This window comes from Apus apus, chromosome 7, assembly GCF_020740795.1.
Source record: "Apus apus isolate bApuApu2 chromosome 7, bApuApu2.pri.cur, whole genome shotgun sequence".
In the NCBI taxonomy this organism is placed as follows: domain Eukaryota; kingdom Metazoa; phylum Chordata; class Aves; order Apodiformes; family Apodidae; genus Apus; species Apus apus.
The window spans coordinates 25861115-25880218 of NC_067288.1; the positions used below are offsets into that span (position 1 = coordinate 25861115).

The following is a 19104-nucleotide window of genomic DNA, read 5'->3' on the forward strand; positions in this document are numbered from 1 at the left end:
TTCTCAGAGAAATCTGCCAGGCTTTATTTGTTCCCTGCAAGCATCAGATTTTCCAGTCTCTACAGCCATTAGAAAACTTAGGTCAAGAAAAATACACTGCCTTCCTTTTAGGTAGATAATTGTACCTCCAGTCATTTGTTTGGTGGATGCAAAAGTATCACCCATTTCCTGTGCAATTCTTACTTGCAAAACCTTTGCAAGTAATTGTCAGGGTTCCCTTGCAAGCAGCAGGCAAACCCTCAACTTTGAAGACAGCCCTTGCAGATAGACTTTATGTGCAGGTGGTGTGCTGAATTCACTCAGGGTTGCCATGGCAGCCTTTTCCTTCTTTATCCAGAAGACAACTGCTTTATCAGTAAATGCAGCCTTTCACAGTACCTGCGACTTTTGTTCCAGGGTCTCATAGCCATTAGCAGCAATAGGTGGGCCCTGAAATTAGCAGTGCCAGATAATGGCTCCTCTGCATCTTTGGCTCACTCAGGTTCTTTGTCCTTCACCTGAAAGTACACCAGTCTTTATTCCCTTCCCCTTCCTTACATTTTTTTTGGCAAAAGACTGTCCCTTCCATGCTACATGGGGACATGTAATTTCATATTCTGGGTTTTGAGCACTGTTATTTTCTATCTAGGAGATATAGTTCTCAGTCCTGCTGTTTGCCTGTCTACCTCCCCTGATCTCAAAGAGTTCTTGGTCATCTTTTCCAAGAGACTACTTTGTTATGCATAACTGTTCTGCTGCTCCTAGAAGCCATCAGATTCGTTCTGTTTCTTTTTTTTTTTCAGTGATAAAAAAGAAAACAGGGGGATGTAAACCCAATCCAAGATGAAAAGGATGATAGTGACTGTAATAAACTAATCTCCTTCCAGAAGTGAAGGAGTTATTTCTCTGCCTGTAGGTCTCATAATCAAGTGATTTGACTCTCAGAAAATTATCCTTGATTTCCAGTGGGTCAGGATTACTGTCACTATGTATCCGGTTGAACCATGGGGATGGTGCATCAGCAGGACCTTATGGACAAGGGGTTAACGGTGGATGGCAGCTTAGTGAATTAATGTATGTCTTTTTATATATTTCCACATGAGCAAGTGCATAGACATATGTCTTTTTCTACATCAAATAAAACATCTTGCCCACAGACAGCTCTTGGGATTCAAAGGATTGAAAATAATAACACGTTTCTATTTTCAATGAATAAACCTAATTTGCGGTTATCCCAGTCCACAACATCCATCTGTCGAACAGTACTTGGGCACTGCCCCCACAAGAGAAAAATTACAGGTGAAATTATGTTTAGACTATCATTAAAATAATTATGTAGCTATCATTAATTTACATTATTATTTAATAAAACAGTTGGTGTAGAGAATCCAACAAATGATCAAGACCTCATCTTGTAATACCTCAGAAAAGGATAATTTCAGGAAATACATTTTGTGCTTCTGATTCTTAGAGAATAGCATAGAAAATGGTATCAGTATTGGGTACAATATCTCATTGTTGGCATTATAGATGTAATATCCCATAGACATATCTCACTTTTATTGATTTTCATTGTACAGACCATGAGCTGACACTGGTGTGTTGCAGGATCCTGAGGAGATAAAGGGCTGGCTGGATGGCCAGTTGTGGCCCATCCTTCTTTGCTTTTGGCCCCTGGGTCCACAGCCCAAACACCCACTCCTGCTCCAGCAGCAGCCCTTGTGGCTTGCCAGCCTGTGTGGTCTTTCGCCAAACTTTGAGGAGATGTTACAGATCTCTGATGGTACCTACAGAAGCTCCTGTGTTGGGGTTAGGAAGGGTGTGCACATTTTCTCCTCCATGGTGATGCAAAACTCCGGTTTAGAAAGACCAAGAGAGTTTAAATGTTTGCCCAGTCACTTTGCATCCCACCGTAGAATGTGGAAGGTCAGGCAGTAACTTACGTTCAAAAAGAAGACTTCAGTAGAATGGACTTGGTTTATTTAAGAGTAAAGGAAAGGTCATGTCTTTTGTTCTTTTATTCTCACATAAATTGATTTTGTAAAGTTGAAGTTGGTTTATCACTGATTGTGTTCTTTGGCTTTGTTATTTCAGTACTGGAGAAAAGGTCATCTTAGTGCATACCTGACATTCCATGGTTCATTGAAACAGCATTATTTCTGCTGAAGATGAAGTTCTGGTTTTTCCTGCTTTTTTTTCTGTCTCCTTTTTTCCCCCTCTAACTTCATCTGTCCCAAGTCAACCCAGCTCTAGCTGGGTACTTTGTCCTGCAGTCTAGTGTATCAGAGGTGCCTACATATTATGATAACTTGGCTTCACTTGGGTTATAGCAACTTGCATGTCTTGGCTGTGCTAGCCTGATACACTGGGTAGATGCATGTAGATTTTTTTCATGTTTTGTTCACTGTGCAAGAGCTCAAAGAGATTCCCTCTCCAGTATCTTTCCTTGGGGGAGCAAATTGCATTATCTGTCTGAAAATGAAGTGTCAGTAGAAGACAGTGACCAAGTGTTGGAATTTTTATTGGTTCATTGACTCCTAACTTCTCAACATGAAGCTGCTCCAAGAGCTGAAAGTCTTTCTAACAAATTTAAATCTATTTAATTTTATTTTTTAATTAAAAACCCCTGATTTTGAGTAGAGAACTAACCAAGAAAATATGTGAGCATCTCGGTGAAAGCATCTGGGAGGAAGGAACCAGCTTAGGGCTTGCAAGACTGGTCATAGCTAAACCAAACCAAACCAAAGAAGTTGGCAGCCCCAACCCAAAACCTTGTGACCCTTCTGTCTCATCCAGCCTTCCTATTTTCTCTGTATATTCCAACAACACTATCTGGAATCAAAGTGACAAAATGCAAAAAAACCCTGTGTTACTGTTATTAGTATAGTGATATTCTGTAGGGTGACACCTTGGTTCTTATTGAGGAGCTTTTTGATGTAGCATTTATGTACTGTGAGAGGATTTTTTGACATTGTTTTAGAGTCCTCCTTGCTTTTAATATAGGGGAGTAATACTACTATCTGTAAAGGTAATGGAAACAGGTACAGACATGATGCCTGTTTTGAGCAATTTACAAACTGAATAAACATGACATTTTTTTTTCACCAGAACGGTGGCTTTTTCAGCTCTAAATGCAGAGTGATTACAATTCCACGTTCTCTTGCGTTTTAAATGTAATTCAAAGTACACAAGTTGGTGAAAAAACAGAACAGCCTAGAGGAAAAGTACTTGCATATTGGAAATGAAGCTGCCTGTTTCTGCAGTCTCCTCCCCTCTTTGCTTTTCCTTTTCCCCTTTGTCTTCCCCCTTGCTTCCCCCCTCAGCTTAGGTACATTTCCACCTGATCTCTTCACACATCTGCAGAGAGGTAAGAATCTCTCTGTAATCTGCCTTGCAGACCAAGACAGAAAATTAAGTCTGTGATAAATTAATACCAACTAAAGTGTCCAGTGGAGGTTAAAATAAAGACTTCCAAATATCTTCTCTTCAGTTACCTATAGCACATTTTTCTAGCATTGTTAATATATAGCAAGCACACTTTACTGAAAGTTAATTTAGTTCTTGAAAGGTAATTATTTATTCAAGGTAGGTGTTTTCCTCATGTACTCTTGAGAATGCTGCAGTCAATCATATGCTGATACTGTTTTTTCCCCTTTTTACTCTGGCTTGCAAATTTTCTGAGTCTCATGTCACTAAAACTAGAAGACATCCCTGTGTCTGCTCTGAATGAAAAAAAGTTATTTAATACCTAGCTAGGTGTTTCAAGGACTTAGCCTGAGCACCTTACTGACTTGAATATTTGTTTCTTTTCAGTGTTGATTCCCACTCTGACACCCTTTTTCATTCATGCAGTGTGGTACTTCTAGACACTTCTATAAGCATCCTCTCAGAGGATGGATTTGATGATGTGACGCCTCTACAAAGGAAACAGTGGGGAAAGGCTTAATTTAGGGCAGTGGTAGGGAAAAAAGCCATCATCTTTGTTCTTTCTGTGTTGTCAGAGCAGCATAAAGCAGTGACTTGAAGAGCTGCCTGTCTTTTTGTCAAAAATTACCATGCAGTTCTTTGCATAGTCTGGTTGACTATAGTGAATGCAGCATGATAATTATATGTGAACACAATATTTAAACTGCCAAATATTTTTGCTTTTTACTAAGCACTAGTACTAATGACCAGGTGCCAAAGGCTGACACGAATTTACGTATTAAAAGTTATCCTGTGTATTTTTTTCTTATAGTTGTCTGTGTTTCTTCTGTCAGCAGCACCTGTGTGTGTCCAAGTGGAGAGTAAAATTCCTTGTTAGAGCATTATGAGACCTTCTGAATAAGTGTCAGCTGGGGTCAATCCCCTCCCAGAGCTCCAGCCCAGCTGCCCCTCGCTTCTTTCTAATTGCCATTGGTCTCAGCTCACTTGCGTTTCATGCTCTTTCAGTTCATCTCGGCCTCTCTGGAAGCAATCTCTATTTTTATTACCTTTTATTTTTATTTCTTTTCATTTTGAAAGTTTTGGTAGAGGAGATACTTGAGGCCTGTTGCTGCAAAGGTGGGGTAAGTAGACAAAACCAATTTTGCATTAGATCAGTGCCAATGAGCAGGTTTCTTTTGCCTCATTTGGAAAGGGCAGCTTAGTGCGGTCAGAGCTTCTCTGTAGCCAGAAGAACAAGAGATAACTAAAATAGACTTTAACAGATCTAGGGGAACCACATTGCTAAGTCTCTCTCAGAAAGACAGTAGCTAGTTCTGTGTGAATATAATCTGAGATTTTATTTGATACTGGTTTGATCTGATGACATTAATATTCTGGTAGCACTGTGTGTTAGTCTTTTTCAAAGGAGAAAATGTTAATCAAAATAATGCATGGCTGTAGACTCCTGATCTGCAGGAGCAGCTGCAGGTTACTCCTGTTGGGTGTTGTTCTTCTTGTGAAGGTCGAATGTGCTCTAAAAGGGAGATATTAAATCAAAACTCAGGATGTTCTGCAGTCTTTATAGCACTACCAGCTATTGATACTACAAATTATGTTGTCTTCATTAGGATTTTGGCTTAGATCAACTCACTGAAATGAAAAGGCTTCTGTATACCTGAGAATACTCCAGTATTTGGGATTAAATTGAGCCTCTGGTATCCTGCTGTACAGGTAGCACAAGCAGTGCCTAGGTCCTTCAGGAAGGCAGGAGATAACTGTGTGTCAAATAGATAAATATATACTATTGTATATTTGTGTTTTGGCTCAGATGTGAGCAGGTGTGTAAGGCTTTGCTGTCTGTGCTCTCTCCAGTTTGCTCCTCTGGTCCATCCCTGCCCTGTTCAGTTCTGGGTGGTGGATTTGCCAGATACACATCTGCTCTGTAAGGTGACAAATGTCAACAAAGCAATGCCAGCTCTGAAGTGACAGTGTCTTTCCAGGAAGCTACTGCAGATTTCACATAGTTCATGTCACCTGGAAGTGCCAGCAGTGCAGAGCCAGTCTGCATAGTCACCGTGCAGGGGAGGTGAACAGAATGGTAGGGATCTTGGAAGCACAGTTCCTGTGCTCAGGACTTACTAAAATCTTTGATTAAACAACAGCTTATGTTATTTTGTGCAGGACTATGTTAGATATCTATTTTTTGCTTTTCTGTATGCCAGCCACTGCAGTCTTGGTTTTGTCCCCTCATCTTTCTTGCCTGTTGATGCTTTATTCAGTTAATTCAAGATATTCTTCCCATCCATACAGTGGATTCCAAATGAAACCCGTTTGCTTTCAGCTTTGAAGGCACAACAGGAAACCAGAAATTGTCAGCTTGTTGTTCTAGATGGAAACTTCTGAGCATTTAATGCTCCTGTCCACCCAGGCTGGATTTGGCTGGTTGTTTTAGGCTGGGATGAGACGTTTAAGAGATTGTGTTCTCATGGGGTTGTGTGTTTTAAGTTTTGACCATTCCTAACAAATCTTGAGTGTTTATTAGTGTGTGTGTGTGTAGGCTGAGTTTGCGTACTGTGCAATGCTTGGTACTTGGAAAAAGAATGGTGAATATTAAACTAGGTGATAGCTCTGATGGCCGGTGCACGTTATAGCCTACTAGCACTTCTATGGTGCAGGTACCTGGGACTGTCCTGGTATGGTACTTCAAACAATGCCTTGTTTCACTTAGAATTAACAAATAAACATTTTTATAGTCAAATTTAAGTGCTTGTAAAGGTTAATCTCCCGTGGTATCGTGTTGCAGAGATGTGGATTTACCTGTGTTCAAATCAGTGAGGACAGGGGAGTCTGGAGGGAAGTTTAGTCCAATCTCCCTTGGTTTGCCCAGGATGGTCTGCAGGCTCTGAAGCAGCGTGGGTCTGGTCCAACACCTGCTGCTATGAGCAGGGGTTACCTTTGGACTAAACTGAAGCTGTATTTCAGATGCACATGGAGTTTCAGTGTCCTGCAAACCAAGGAAGCAGCTGGGTAATCTCACCGTGGGGAGGTGCAGCTCCTGTTCAGCTGTTTATTCCTGAACAATTAGTCCCATGTAACTTGTTGCTATGGGAAACCCTAACTGCAGCTAATTCCTGTAGCTGGAAATCAAGAGTAGTGTACTACAAGTAAATGCAGCATCATCACTGGATGCTTCTGTCACAGCTTCTCTATTAATTTGTCTATTGATGGACCTGCCTTATCTTAGGTTACATGTAACTCAGGCCAGAGGTGCTCTCCTGTCTGTGTATATTTGTATTACTTAGGGCCTGAATCTAGGCCAGGGATCATGCTTTGAATATCAGACCTCTAATTTAATCATATTGGTGCCTTATATATTGAAGTGATATGAGCTTCTGTAAACTGATAACATCACTGAAGAAAAAAACTCACCAAATCTTCTGTATTTGGTTGTCCATGTAAGTTGTAAAGCTTAAGACATCACATTTGTAGTTATCCCGTGGGCGAAGAGTGATAGCTAAGGCAGAGGAACAATCTTAACTGGTTTTGGGATTGTGTGCCAAAGCCCTATGTTTTTGTCTCTTATTCTGCAAGAGTGAAAATAGGGCTCAGAGTCCCTGCTGATAGTTCTTCATGGGTAGTTTTTAAATCACCAAAATCAGAAAAAAAACCACCACAAAACCCAACAACAAAACACACACCCAAGAGGGCAAAAGGATTTGAAATTTGGCTTTTCCTGCAAAAAGACCAGTGCTCATAAAGGACAGTCTGTAGAGGCATCTCATACACATGGGGGAATGAACTTTTCAGAAAGAGCTTATTCAGCTAGATGAACTATTAAAAATTTCTTGTTCTTATAATGCTTGTGGGTCTGGTACAGTGATACAGCACTTGGAAGCTTGTGTTTATCTGTCACTTTTGGAAAAGATAATATTTTTTCACAGTTGTTTAAAATCTCTGCTGTGTCTGCTCAACCATGTTTTGTAGATGTTGAGATTGCACAGACTCTTTTTTTTAATTCCTTGTAGTAAATAATGAGTTTTTTTCCTCAATCCATTGCCCTTACAGTTTTGCTTTTCCCTTTGCCTCTTTTGGCCTAAAAAGGCCTGTGTGAACAATAAAACCTCCTGAAATATTCTTAAATTATAAACATTGATTAAAAAAAAAAATAATTTGTTTGTTAAGCGTGGTCAGTTCTAGTGCCTGAGCAGTGCTGCATGTGTCTCTAGGTGATGATGCTTCCGGTTTGGAGACTGCTGCCATGTCATGGATGAGTTTTGCAGTTTCATGGGACTGTCTTAAAGGAAGAGGGGACATTAAACTTCCCAGATGGAGTTCCTTTCTCTTTCTGCTCATAGGCTGATGAACAATACTGTGGCATCAAAACTTCTCTACTGAATATTGCCTTTTAAATAAAGGATATTAGGTATTTATTGGAAAAAGGTGCTTGGAAAGAACCACGGGAGGCAGTTGAGAGGAACAGAAAGGCAGGCACTGGCCTTGAAATGGTGCTGTGACCTTAATAACTGCAGCCTGGAGATAAAGGCTTTTGGTTGGGTGTTGCCTGAAAGAGGAAAACTGCAGAGGTTTCCCCTCTCCTGTAAATAGCAAGTAATGAAGGAAAGGTATGGGATTGCCTGGTGTAGCTCCACATGGAACCAGAGCTGCCCTTGAGGTCCATGAGGTGCTTTGTTCATATGGCTGGTAAGCTTCAGTTGTATTTTTTAGAAACATTTTCCATGTTCTATAGTAAGTAAGAGGTTGTCCACGGGGTGTGGAAGCTCCCTCCCTGGAGGTGTTCCTAGGTGAGGTTTTGTGCAGCCTAATCTAGTGTGAGGTGTCCCTGCTCATAGCAGGGAGGTTGGAACCTGATAATCTTTATGGTCCCTTCCAACCTTCACCATTCTATGATTCTATGAAATGAGGCAATGCTTAAAAAAGGAAAGAAAAGCAACTGTGAGAAATTACTCATCTAATCATCAGGACTTCCATATTGGATCTAATTGCATTTACCCCTTCTCCTTTCTGATAGTACCCTAGTGCATTCTCTGCACCAGTAATGGTTTTGTATATAGGTATTGTAAGGCCTCTCAGATGTGTCTGAGTTGAAGCTTTGAAAAATGTTAAAAATCTTCCTCATTTATCCTTGTTGACCATCTCAGTGTTTTCTAGCTGCATTAGGCCTCTTTTTTTAAGATGGGGAGCTCAAGGCTGTACACAAGATTAAAAATACATTTTCACCATGGACTTTTTCTAGAGCAACAGGGTCTGTCATCCTCACCTGCTCTTCTGCAGGCTTCCAGCCTCTGGTGTGTTTGGAAAAGTTTTTACGACTAACTTCTTCATGCCTGTTATTGCTGCTGCTGCCTTTAGCATCAAGTATGTAGTCAGTTTATGAGGTCAGGCTTTTAAATGGGGCAAACAGCTCAGATATTGCTAACAATAATTTCATGTAGATTTCCAATAATTTCTTCTCGGTTTTTCATTATTATAGAAATCAAAAAGTCAACTTAGCTTTTCCAAGAAAATTCCTGTCATCAAAGCTTAGATGCTTTCCAGGTCTCTTCTAAGCATCACTGCAAGGTGTTCTCTTTGCTTAGCTCCTATTTATGTCTGTGCCTTATCAGCAAAATGTGTAGATTCAGGGATTTTTCTTGAACTTCTATTCACAAGGCTTTCTATTTTCCTTTGTGTAATGGCTTGAATTAAATAAATGTATGTGCTTTCAGCTAAGTCCCATGCATGAAAATAAATCACTACAGCTGGAACTCATTAAAATTCCTTGATTGGCAGCCTCAGCAGATAAAATCCTGGATAGGGTAGCATGAAATGTCAGTTGTACCTGGCCAACTGTAGTCATAACCTCCTCTCTTCCACCTGAATTTGTAGCCTGTAGGCAAGGACTGGAGAGCTGAACCGATGGGAAGACAAGAAAAAGAAGGCTCGAGTCAGGGTTCTCTCTCCTGTAATCTTGTGTAAGCCACCATGTAACGAGGCTGGGCCCTGTCAGGGAGTGTTACTTGTGACACTGTGGTAGCTTTTAGCTTCCTGTTAGGATGGCTGCCTTGTCAGGACTGGCTTGACTGTGCTGAGAACTTAGCAGGCAGCTGCAGCTCATCCCTAAAGAAAAATGTTCTCCCACTGAGGTACATGGTGAAATGTGAATGCTGCCAATAGTATGAGAAATATTTTTACATCATGCTAATGCTCATTCTGCTTGGTGATGCTTAGGTACAGATGTAAGTTAGCATTATTAACCCCGTTAAGAGCTAAGAATACAGCCTTAACTAGTGCTTCTTGGTTTCTTCTCGTAGAGGCGACCACTGTTGGCTCAGGGTCCTGAGGCAGCTGGCCTTGCCTGTGGGGGACACAGTTGTGAGGTAATCTTTTGTGAAGCTTCTCTTTTGTGTTACTGTGTCTGCTGCTGTGACATGAAACACCACAAGTTCACCTTTATCAGTGTAAGGTGGATTCTGTGAGACTTGCACCCTGGCTGGGCAGCCTGTGCATGGAGCCGCACAAGTTAGAGGTGCTGCATTAGCTCTGGGCCTTCCTGCTGCTTCAGGTGCTACCAGCTTGCTAAACTATTTGCCAGGCTCAGTTGATCTAGCTGAGAAGAGCCAGTTCAGCCTCTGTGACTACCCCAAGGAAAGCCAAGCCTCCATTTTCTCTTCCAGGGACTTGAGGTGATTGACTTAAATGCACAGCTCTGCATATTTTTGTCCTGCGGCCAGGATAACCAGTGTATGCTAAAGCTTTCAGACCTGAAGATGATACAGGGCTAGGACAGCATTTTAAGCACTATAAAGTAATTAGCTCAGTAGTCCCAGATAAAAAAATTTAATCTTTCTATAGAAACAATGCACTGTTTTACAAATGTGTTCATTTGGTTTTCAGTAATCCATGTTGATGTAAGTACAGCAAGAGTTCCACAGAGCAGATCCCTCCCCCACCCCTCCCTGGCCCTTCTCTCTGTAACATAAAAACTGAAACACAAAAGGCACCAAGCAAGAACTTACTCTAACAGAACTTCAATATGACAAGACAGAGATCAGAAATTATTACAATGTTAAATATCCTTCTAGCAATCTGAACCATTATTTAAAATAATTAATTTCTTAAAAAACAAATTTGGTGCTTGAATTTTTCAGTAGTAATAAATCTGTAAAGGTTGAAATCAACACTGCACATTGAGTCCATTTACAACAGTTTGAAAAAAAAAAACCAGCAGCCTTTTATACAGGGTTTATACAGGCTTGATTGTGTCTGTGTGTTCTTAAAAAAGTATCAAAACTGTAGAACTTTCAAATATATTTACATTTGTCTGTTAGTTACAGTGTTATCACATACAGCCTTTTCTCATTTTTTTTTTTCTTCATGTACACAGTGCAGGGGTTTGTAGAAACAGGAACTGGGAATCTTAATCATTTTTACACTGCCTTTAAAATCTAAACTCTGAATAGAAGGATGCTTGATTATTTATGTACTGTCTATGCAGGCTGGGAAGTATTTTGAGAGGATGTGTTATGTCTGTAGTGCATACTAGGTCTTCAGACACTTTCTTCCTTTTCTTAGTCACGAATCAGCTGCCAGCTCACATTACACTCTGAATTTATTCCAAAAGAAAGAAAAAAGAAAAAATGGAAGAACCCCCAAACCTATTCAGGCTGAGTTTCTTCTACTCACTGGAATACAAAAACTTGGACTGATGCAAGAACACTAGGAAGATCTCTCTAGGTTTTGGTACAGTTTGGAGAGGTGCTGTTCCATTATGCAGTGGTAGTTAAGTGTATTCACTTCCCATAGAATTCCCTGGGAATCTTCTGGAATAAGATGAGAAAAAACTGTTTTCTGCTAGGTGCAGGATGATGCAGCCAAAGATACTGTTATTAAGGCTGTGAATTTTTAACCTCCTTTCCTAACACTCTGTGCTCCAGGAGATCTGCTGTTCCACTGGCAGGGATGTAGAAGGCAATTGTTACTCTTCAAAGAATTCTGTGTGTGGTGAATTAAGATTCTGCCCCAGAGCATCTCCTAAATTTGGACTCTTAATCAGCACTAGTCGGGAAAAAGGGCAAGGAGGGAAGGAATTAACTTTTGTTATTGTGGAGTATTTTCCTCCACACAAGCCAGGTGAGAGTGTTCTTTGGGTGTGTGGAGGTACAGAGCTACATCTTTGTTTCTAGTTCATTCTAAGCTGACTTGAGAGGTGCAAGATTCCCAGTGGGGAAAAGCATTTAGAGTCACATTCAAAAAACTAACCAAAAAAAGCTAAATCAATTTTGTACCAAGCTATAAAAAGCAACAAGACAAAACAAAAAGAACATGGGGCACTGTAGGAAATGCTATAAGGAAAAGCTCTTCAGTTAAAAAAGCCCTGCAGATGAATCTTTCTGGATAGGTGGGAAATGTAAAAGCAGCCCCTTGTGCCAGTCTGAAAAACAGGGGCTCTGTTTGCCACGGGAGTGCTTCATCTCTCTGCTGTCTTACAGTACAGCTTTCTTACTTAGATTTCAAAGCAAACTTCTCAAACATCCTGTAAAAATTCAATTATCCCTAATTTTCATAAATGTAGGCTAGTAGTTTTAAAATATATGTATATATTTTTATATATATGTATATATTTATATGTCTATATATCTATCTAGCCTAGATAGATATATACACAAGTAATCTATGCACAGCAAGCCAAACATACAAAAAATAAATACTCTCACCCCTCTACTATATTTACAGAACAGATCTTATAATCCAGATTTTGTTAATAAATATTTCTAAACTGCCTGTACAGAATTTGTTTTACTTATGTTGATGGATAGCCACAAAGCATATTCAACATATTTACAAAATATCTATAAATATAGTCTTAAAATAAAGCAATAGCTACTGAACTTTCAGCCTGGCTGGTTATGTACATTGAGTTAGTAGCTCAGCTGTTGCTTATTCACTATCACAACTGGGTAGTGCAACAAGTTAAATTGTGTATAAAAGATTATACATACAAAACTCTCACATCCTTTGGATGTTTGCAGTTCATTATAACTTTGTGGTTACCCTTCTGCAACATAAATAACAATGAAAAAGAAGAAGCAAGTTCTGAGATCCAGAGCAGATGTGTTCAGTGTGTTGTGTGGAGCAGCAGCTTCATCCTCAGGGCAACCCGTCGTCTTCTAAGCTTAGTGCTACCCGCTGCGAGGGAAGGAAGGAAAACAGGCTTGAGGAGAGAGCTTGGGAATTTTGGTGCTTTAGAACCAAATTCTGACACTGTTGCTCACTTTTATTTCCTGTTAAAAATCTCACTGTTGTCCCTAGTGTAATGGTGACAGAAATTCAGTTTTGATCTTATTCTTTTCCCCAAATGGGGCTGGTCACTCAAGTGTTACTAAAGGGGTGTTGGGCAGTTTGCTTCACTTGTGTATTACATGGATAAAGTTCCTTGTAAGGGATGACACCTTCTCTGGTGGGATGTTTAGATAATACAGGGCATTACCTATGTGCCTGCCTACCTGTAGAAGCAGGAAATATAATCTTGTATAGAATATTATTATATAGACCACTATATTCTAAGATAGCTCCATGAGCAGCCTCGAAGTTATGGCTTCTGCTTATTCAGTGATTATAAAATAAGTTCTGGGTTTTGTCATTATATGGCAAATAACCAACCCTGTAATCAGCTGGAGATAATTTTGTATCTAAACTCTCAACACAGTTAATCTTCTCTGTCAGCAGTTTCCTGAGATACTTACTGCTGGGTAGACATGTCCAATTTGGGCAGTCCGCCCAATGTGGATTTCATCTTCATCTTCCTCTTCTGTTGTCTTCCTATACACTGGGTTATCAAAATTCATGCTTTTAGTATTCTTCCGTTTCCAGTTTCTCCAGATGAGGTATCCCCCCATGCACAGCAAGCCAATGACCACTGAGGAAAGGGGAAGAAAGGGCTGTTAGCCAGTTCTCTGGGAGGGCATGAATCTGCTGGGATGTTCCCATGTAGATACCCATCCTTGTGCAGTCTTCTCAAAGCCAGATGACTTTTCCCCATTTCAGCACTTCCTGTACTCTTTCTAACCCCCAGCCCTGAAAATTAGAATGTATTTACACTAGCATTTTGGTATCATCTCCTTCAAGGTTAAGAAAGTTAAGAAAGTTAACCTGCAGTCAGCTTACCAACAGGAATGACAATTCCAATCACAGCTGCTGTCACCGTTGAGTCAAAGCCTTGATCATCATTTGCATCTGTAATTACAGAAGTAGTTCTGATCATTTAACTCATTTGCTGGTTTTAAGGACACATCTAAAGAATGTTTTATGTTGACAACCATGTTGTCTTGCCCCTCAGAAAGCTTTTGGAATCAAAGAGTTTATGAGAAGTTTTGCAATAAAATGATTGCAGAGAAGATAAAAAGCCTGTGCACACAAACCTGGGCCAAGCTGAGCTGCTTTCCATGGGTAGGAGCAAGATCCTGGTGGGAGCACTGCTGCCCTGGCAGGGCTGAGAGCTGCACCAGCACATCCTGGCAGCTCAGGGCGTGCTGGGTGTCACACAGAGAAGCTCCAGCCAGAAATCAGTCAGTAGTTGTACTTGTGCATCCAAGTTTTCAAGCACAAAAAGGAGGCCAATTTCACACAGTGTGACATTTAATGGAAATTACTGATCAGGGGAACAACAGAACATTTCCTAGTACTGACAATTAATGATTTATTGAGCTGTCAGAAGAAGAAGGTAGCTCAAAGCCATCTGCACAGCTTTTCTTTTTAATTGTGGGCTTTTTTTTGTTTGGTTGTTTTTTTTTACAGCTAAGGAGTTAGTCTACACATGTATCACTCATTGCTGCAGCCTGCGAGAATGACCCCAAAACTCAATATTGTACTTACAAGAGAAAAAAACAATTATAGGGAAAAGAATTTAAAAAAATAAATCAACATACCTTTCAAATTAAATACTTTCAAACATTTGCTCTGAGCTCTTGTAATAGAGGATCAGTAAAGAAAATGTATTTTTGCTTAAACGTTAGGAACTGAGAGAGGGAGAACTATAGTTGGTTTTGGATACACCAATTCATGGAAATTAAAAGGCAATTTATCCTTTTAAACACTTCCCCGTGGCAGGTTGTTTCATTGCATGGTTATTTACTTAATAATAAGCTGTTTTCAAATGTGGACAATTAAAGCACCTTGCTTCCACAGCTTATTAAAAAGTGAATTAAGTGCATTTGAAAGAAATTTGCACAAAAATAAGTGACAACAATGAAATTTATAAGTTGGCTTCTGCCCAGCAGTGCTCTCCACTGGGATCCTTCTCTGATACATAATGCAAAACTTCCAACCTCAGTCACGGATCAGGCCATGTTAACTTGCAGAGCCCAGCCAGGCACAAGAGATGCTGCTGGTCTTGGGCTGCATCATCCCAAACTGGGCTGGAGCTGGACAGGAGGCATTTTTTAGCCTCAACTTGGGCTGGATCACATGAATAATTAAACAAATAATTACAAAGGTGAAGCTCCTGTAGAATCATCTGTATTACAGTATGCAGCACTACAAACAGCAGGGCTGGTGTGAACTCCAGGGCCTCACTTCTAGAGCCCATTTCATGTGTGTTGGATGAAAACCTAAGTTCCTTAACATCCTCAGTGACTGGAATTCTATCAGCCTCATATGCAGATGTCAGCAGACAGGGTACCGGGATTCTCCTGCTATGCAGAAGGATGTGCCTGCATCTGACCTGCTTGTCACTCAGAGGGTAGGTCAGGTGTCCTGTGCATGAGTTTTTGTGTAAATATAGAAAAAGAGGAATCTCATTCTCTTACAATGCTGTGATAAATTGCTGTTTCCAGTGGTCATCTCAGAATCCATCAGGATGGATGTGGTGGAAGGTAAATGGAAAGTTGGGGTGGTGACTGTAGCTTCTGATACAGCTTTGGGGACAACTTCAGTGGTGTTATTGGCACTGGCAGTGCCAGTTGTGATGGTTGTGGAACCAGCAGTATGAGATGCTGCAGTGGTAGAAACCAGTGCAGTAGTTGAAGTAGTTGGAAGATCTGAAAAGCAAGAGCAACAATGGCATATGGTTAAAGTCAGTACAGAAAGAGAATCACAAATGGTGGTATCAGTCTGGGGAGGACTGTTATGTTTACTGATTAGAAGCAGAAACCAAATTCCAATTCTGTTTACCAGGTAGCCAGACTGCCAATAGTTCTCTGCCTAAAGCTACAGGAATTATTTCCTGAAGTCAAGCTTTACCTCTGAATAAAGCACTCTGGCTGCAAGGTAGTTAGGAACTTCTAAAACCCGTGGTTGTTGCTTTTTTTTCAATACATCAGAAGATACTGAAGTTGTACCAGGGCAACTATTTGCATGTTAGGGAAAACTACATTGAAATCACTTGTCTCTTCAAGATACTATCAACAGTGACTGTGACCTCTCCAGATCCAGAATCTACAGGGCAATAACCTGGCAAACTGTAATGATGTATTGACCATTCACACTTCTAGAGCTGTCCCTTATCCCTTCTTTCCTCTCTGCTCTGTCTTTCTCTAGTCACCCTTTCAAAACTAAGCCAGCTTTCAGTAAAGGACACCACAGTGCTGTGGGCAGAAGGCATCAAGTAGTTGAATAAGAAAGCTGGTGTGTGTGTTCCACCATCAGGAAATATATTGTTGGAATCTTGAGGCAGCAACATGATCACATTTACCTTTGTAACATTTTTTCATGTCAGGACCCAGCCACATATTGTCAGGACAGGCACACGTGTACTTGGGAGAATGGGGAGAAATCTGAGGTGCAGGAAGACACAAATACTCGCAACCTCCGTTTGGCTGGGGGCTGAGCTCACAGGAATCTGGAGCTGTTCAATGATGGGAGAAAAGACAAGTTACTTTTCTGATTATTTATTTCTTGTTCTTGGCAAAGAAATATCAGGTCCTCTAAAAAGACTCTCTCTCTTTCACTCCCTACCTTAATTAATCTTTACAGTTTGGAGTAGCATGAAATCTTACACCCTACTATAAAAACTACCCAAGTATGTAATGAATGGCAAGCATCACAACGACAAGAGTAACACAGTTAAACAGCTAGTAACAAATTGCAGACTTTTCAATAAATGCTGCTGCTAAATTAATTATGCACAATCTTCAAACATTAGGCATTGATTTCACATTATTACCTGTGCATTTTATCTCCTCAAGAACCATTAGGACGCATTTCATTTACTAACTAATACACCTACTATATAAATGTACTAACTAAATAAACCTGACTTAGGGCCATGATACCCTGAGGACATGTCTTACCTTTGGGCTGCTTTAACTCATGAAATACCACAATGTCATGGGGATTATTGAGATTTTCTGCCAAAACAGAGATGTCCAAGCCATTCAGCCTGTTTGCACTGAAGATTGCTTCATTCTCCAGATCAGTCCAGAACACTCTGTCCTGCAGGAAACACAGGATTTCTTACCTGAACTGCTCCAATCCAACTCAAATTGGATTAAACTCCAGTAGGCACGAAGTCAACGCACTGTGTTCCTACCTTGGAGCACCTTCTGTTCACACTACTACTACCTGCAGCTTTTTTCTTTTGGACACTGTCATTTCTCATGTTTAAAAGCCCAGCAACCCTGCACGTTCATAAAGTGCTTAGTACCTCTGAGTAACTCTGAGATGGAGAGAAGGGAGCAGAGATTTGGTTAAGTACAGAGAGCTGCATCCATTCTGTGTCTGAAACCAACAGGGTGGATCATGAGCAGAACCAAAGGGCCATACCAGAAACTTTTCTTATCTCTTGCTGATTTTTCTTCTCCTTTCCAAAGCTAAGACCTGCATTATGCAGGTATCTATGAAGTGCCTACAGCATACAGTGTGACAGGGTGTGGTACAAGAGTACAGCATCTACAACGCAGGCGTGGGAAGACAGTGTGGAGCAAAGCTCTCCATTGCAGGCTGAGGCTGCTGTCAGCCCCTGCAGCTCCCTTCTAAGTCTGACTTTCAAAAAACGTCACTCAGTGATGGGTACCCCCAGCCCCCTCTGCTGATCACAGTAGGTGGCTTCTCCCTTCCCTTGCTGGCAAGTTTGGACCTTGGCATGGACAGTTGGATCAATTAAACTAAGAAACTCCATTACCCATTTTCCAGTTCTGTGGGAGGTTTTTCATTGGGCACCACCTGCCCCTCACAGAGGCACTACATGAGGCAGAACATGAGATAATGCATTGCTCCTGATCAAGGGCTTTAGAAAACAATTTTCCTCACTGAACCCACCCCAGGTTAATCGGTTTCTATAGCAGTGAACGCCCTTGCTGAGCTCCCTGTGCTATGCAAAAGGCAGAGCTTTTACTCAAGAAGAGCTTTGAGACCTCTTGCAGTCTCCAGTCTGTTCTGCATCTGTTGTCAGCTCTTACCTCAAACACTGCTAAGCCAAAAGGATGGCTCAGATCATCAACGGAAGAGATCAGAACTTTTCTGTTGCTGCCGTTGAAATCAATGCAGGACAGTGAATGCAATTTGGAGTCTACCCAATAGAGACGCTGATTCAGCAAATCTGAGAAGGGAAACACAATGAAGCAAAATTACACACAGCTCCTGCAACTCATTTTCTCTTGCCCAGCATGTTTTCCCTGCTGGCAGCATGACTAATCTGTTTATTATTGGGCCCTTTATTTTTTTTTTTTTAAACACTACTTCTGATTTTGAACCAGTGCCCAGATATACTGGGATAAGACCCTATAAATAAGATTAAAAAGGAGGAACATTCTGTTTTGTGTGTGGGGAATGCCTGACTGACAGCTTTGTAGAATGAGGCTCTTTTGTTACCAGGAGGAGCAGAAGCCAGCAGCAGCTTGGGCTTCCCAGAGTCACCCCATCAGTGCTTGAGCAAGAAGCTTCATCCCTCTCAAGGCTATTCAGTCCTTGGCCTCTTGCTGGAGAACAACAACCATGATTCAAATAAAACATTTCTCTGAAAGACTTGTGTGATTTACACATTTTCAGAGAAGAAGCCTAGGTCCAGAAACCCTCATTGTGCTACAGGGTGGGGGAACCTGGTGTTGGGGACACTCCTACCACAACCAGCCAGGTTTGGGGGAGGGTGCAGGTAAGAGTGGGAGGGAAGGATCCAGTGTTATTTAGAATGCTAAGGACTGAATTTCTCTTCCTGGAGAAAATTCAGTAATTTTGGATGAGATCCACTAAACAGAACGCAGAGTGCCAACACAAAACAAGTTCTGTAATTATACAATTCATTAATTAATTTCTTGATTACTACAGGATCGCATGAATTGTTCACAGCAGTGAACAACTTCAACCCTATGCAATGGTAGGAGTGTTTCCTCCTACATCCTTGTCATGGCCACAATTTTCAAATACAAAACCATGCAGAGAACCTCACACCTGCAGGCCTTAGACACCTACAGCTTCAGCTCAGAGGAGGCTGAGCCCTGCTCCCCATGGGGCAGAAAACCTCCTTTCTGCCCCTCCTCAGACAGGTCCAGCTCCAGAGGCACTAGCACCAAGGACTCTCTGGCCTTCCAGAGGGTTGTTGCAGCTTTGTATTCTCCCCTCAAGCCACCCTTTGATTTAAGGCCGACCTAAAAGCACCTCACAGCTCCTGCAGTATGAGGCTCTTTCTGTGGCAAGACTCACTGCCTGCGTTTGCTACTGAAATTAAATCACTCGTGTTGGTGAGCAGTGACAGGATTTCCAGGATTTCTGAGTGCAGGTGCCTTTGCA

General features: G+C 41.1%; 1 protein-coding gene across 2 annotated transcripts in view; it reads right to left on the bottom strand.

The window, feature by feature from the left end:
* Positions 1–11729: 11729 nt before the first annotated feature.
* LRP8 (LDL receptor related protein 8) overlaps positions 11730–19104 on the bottom strand; it is a 163451-nt gene continuing 156076 nt past the window's right edge. For both annotated transcript variants that reach the window (XM_051624555.1, XM_051624554.1), the window contains 7 exons: positions 17778–17917; positions 16671–16812; positions 16073–16225; positions 15189–15419; positions 13549–13617; positions 13128–13300; positions 11730–12570 (listed from right to left, as the gene is read on the bottom strand). In XM_051624555.1, the coding sequence (XP_051480515.1) occupies positions 12532–12570; positions 13128–13300; positions 13549–13617; positions 15189–15419; positions 16073–16225; positions 16671–16812; positions 17778–17917 (947 nt within the window). In that variant the 3' untranslated portion in view covers positions 11730–12531. The remainder of the gene's footprint in view (positions 12571–13127; positions 13301–13548; positions 13618–15188; positions 15420–16072; positions 16226–16670; positions 16813–17777; positions 17918–19104) is intronic.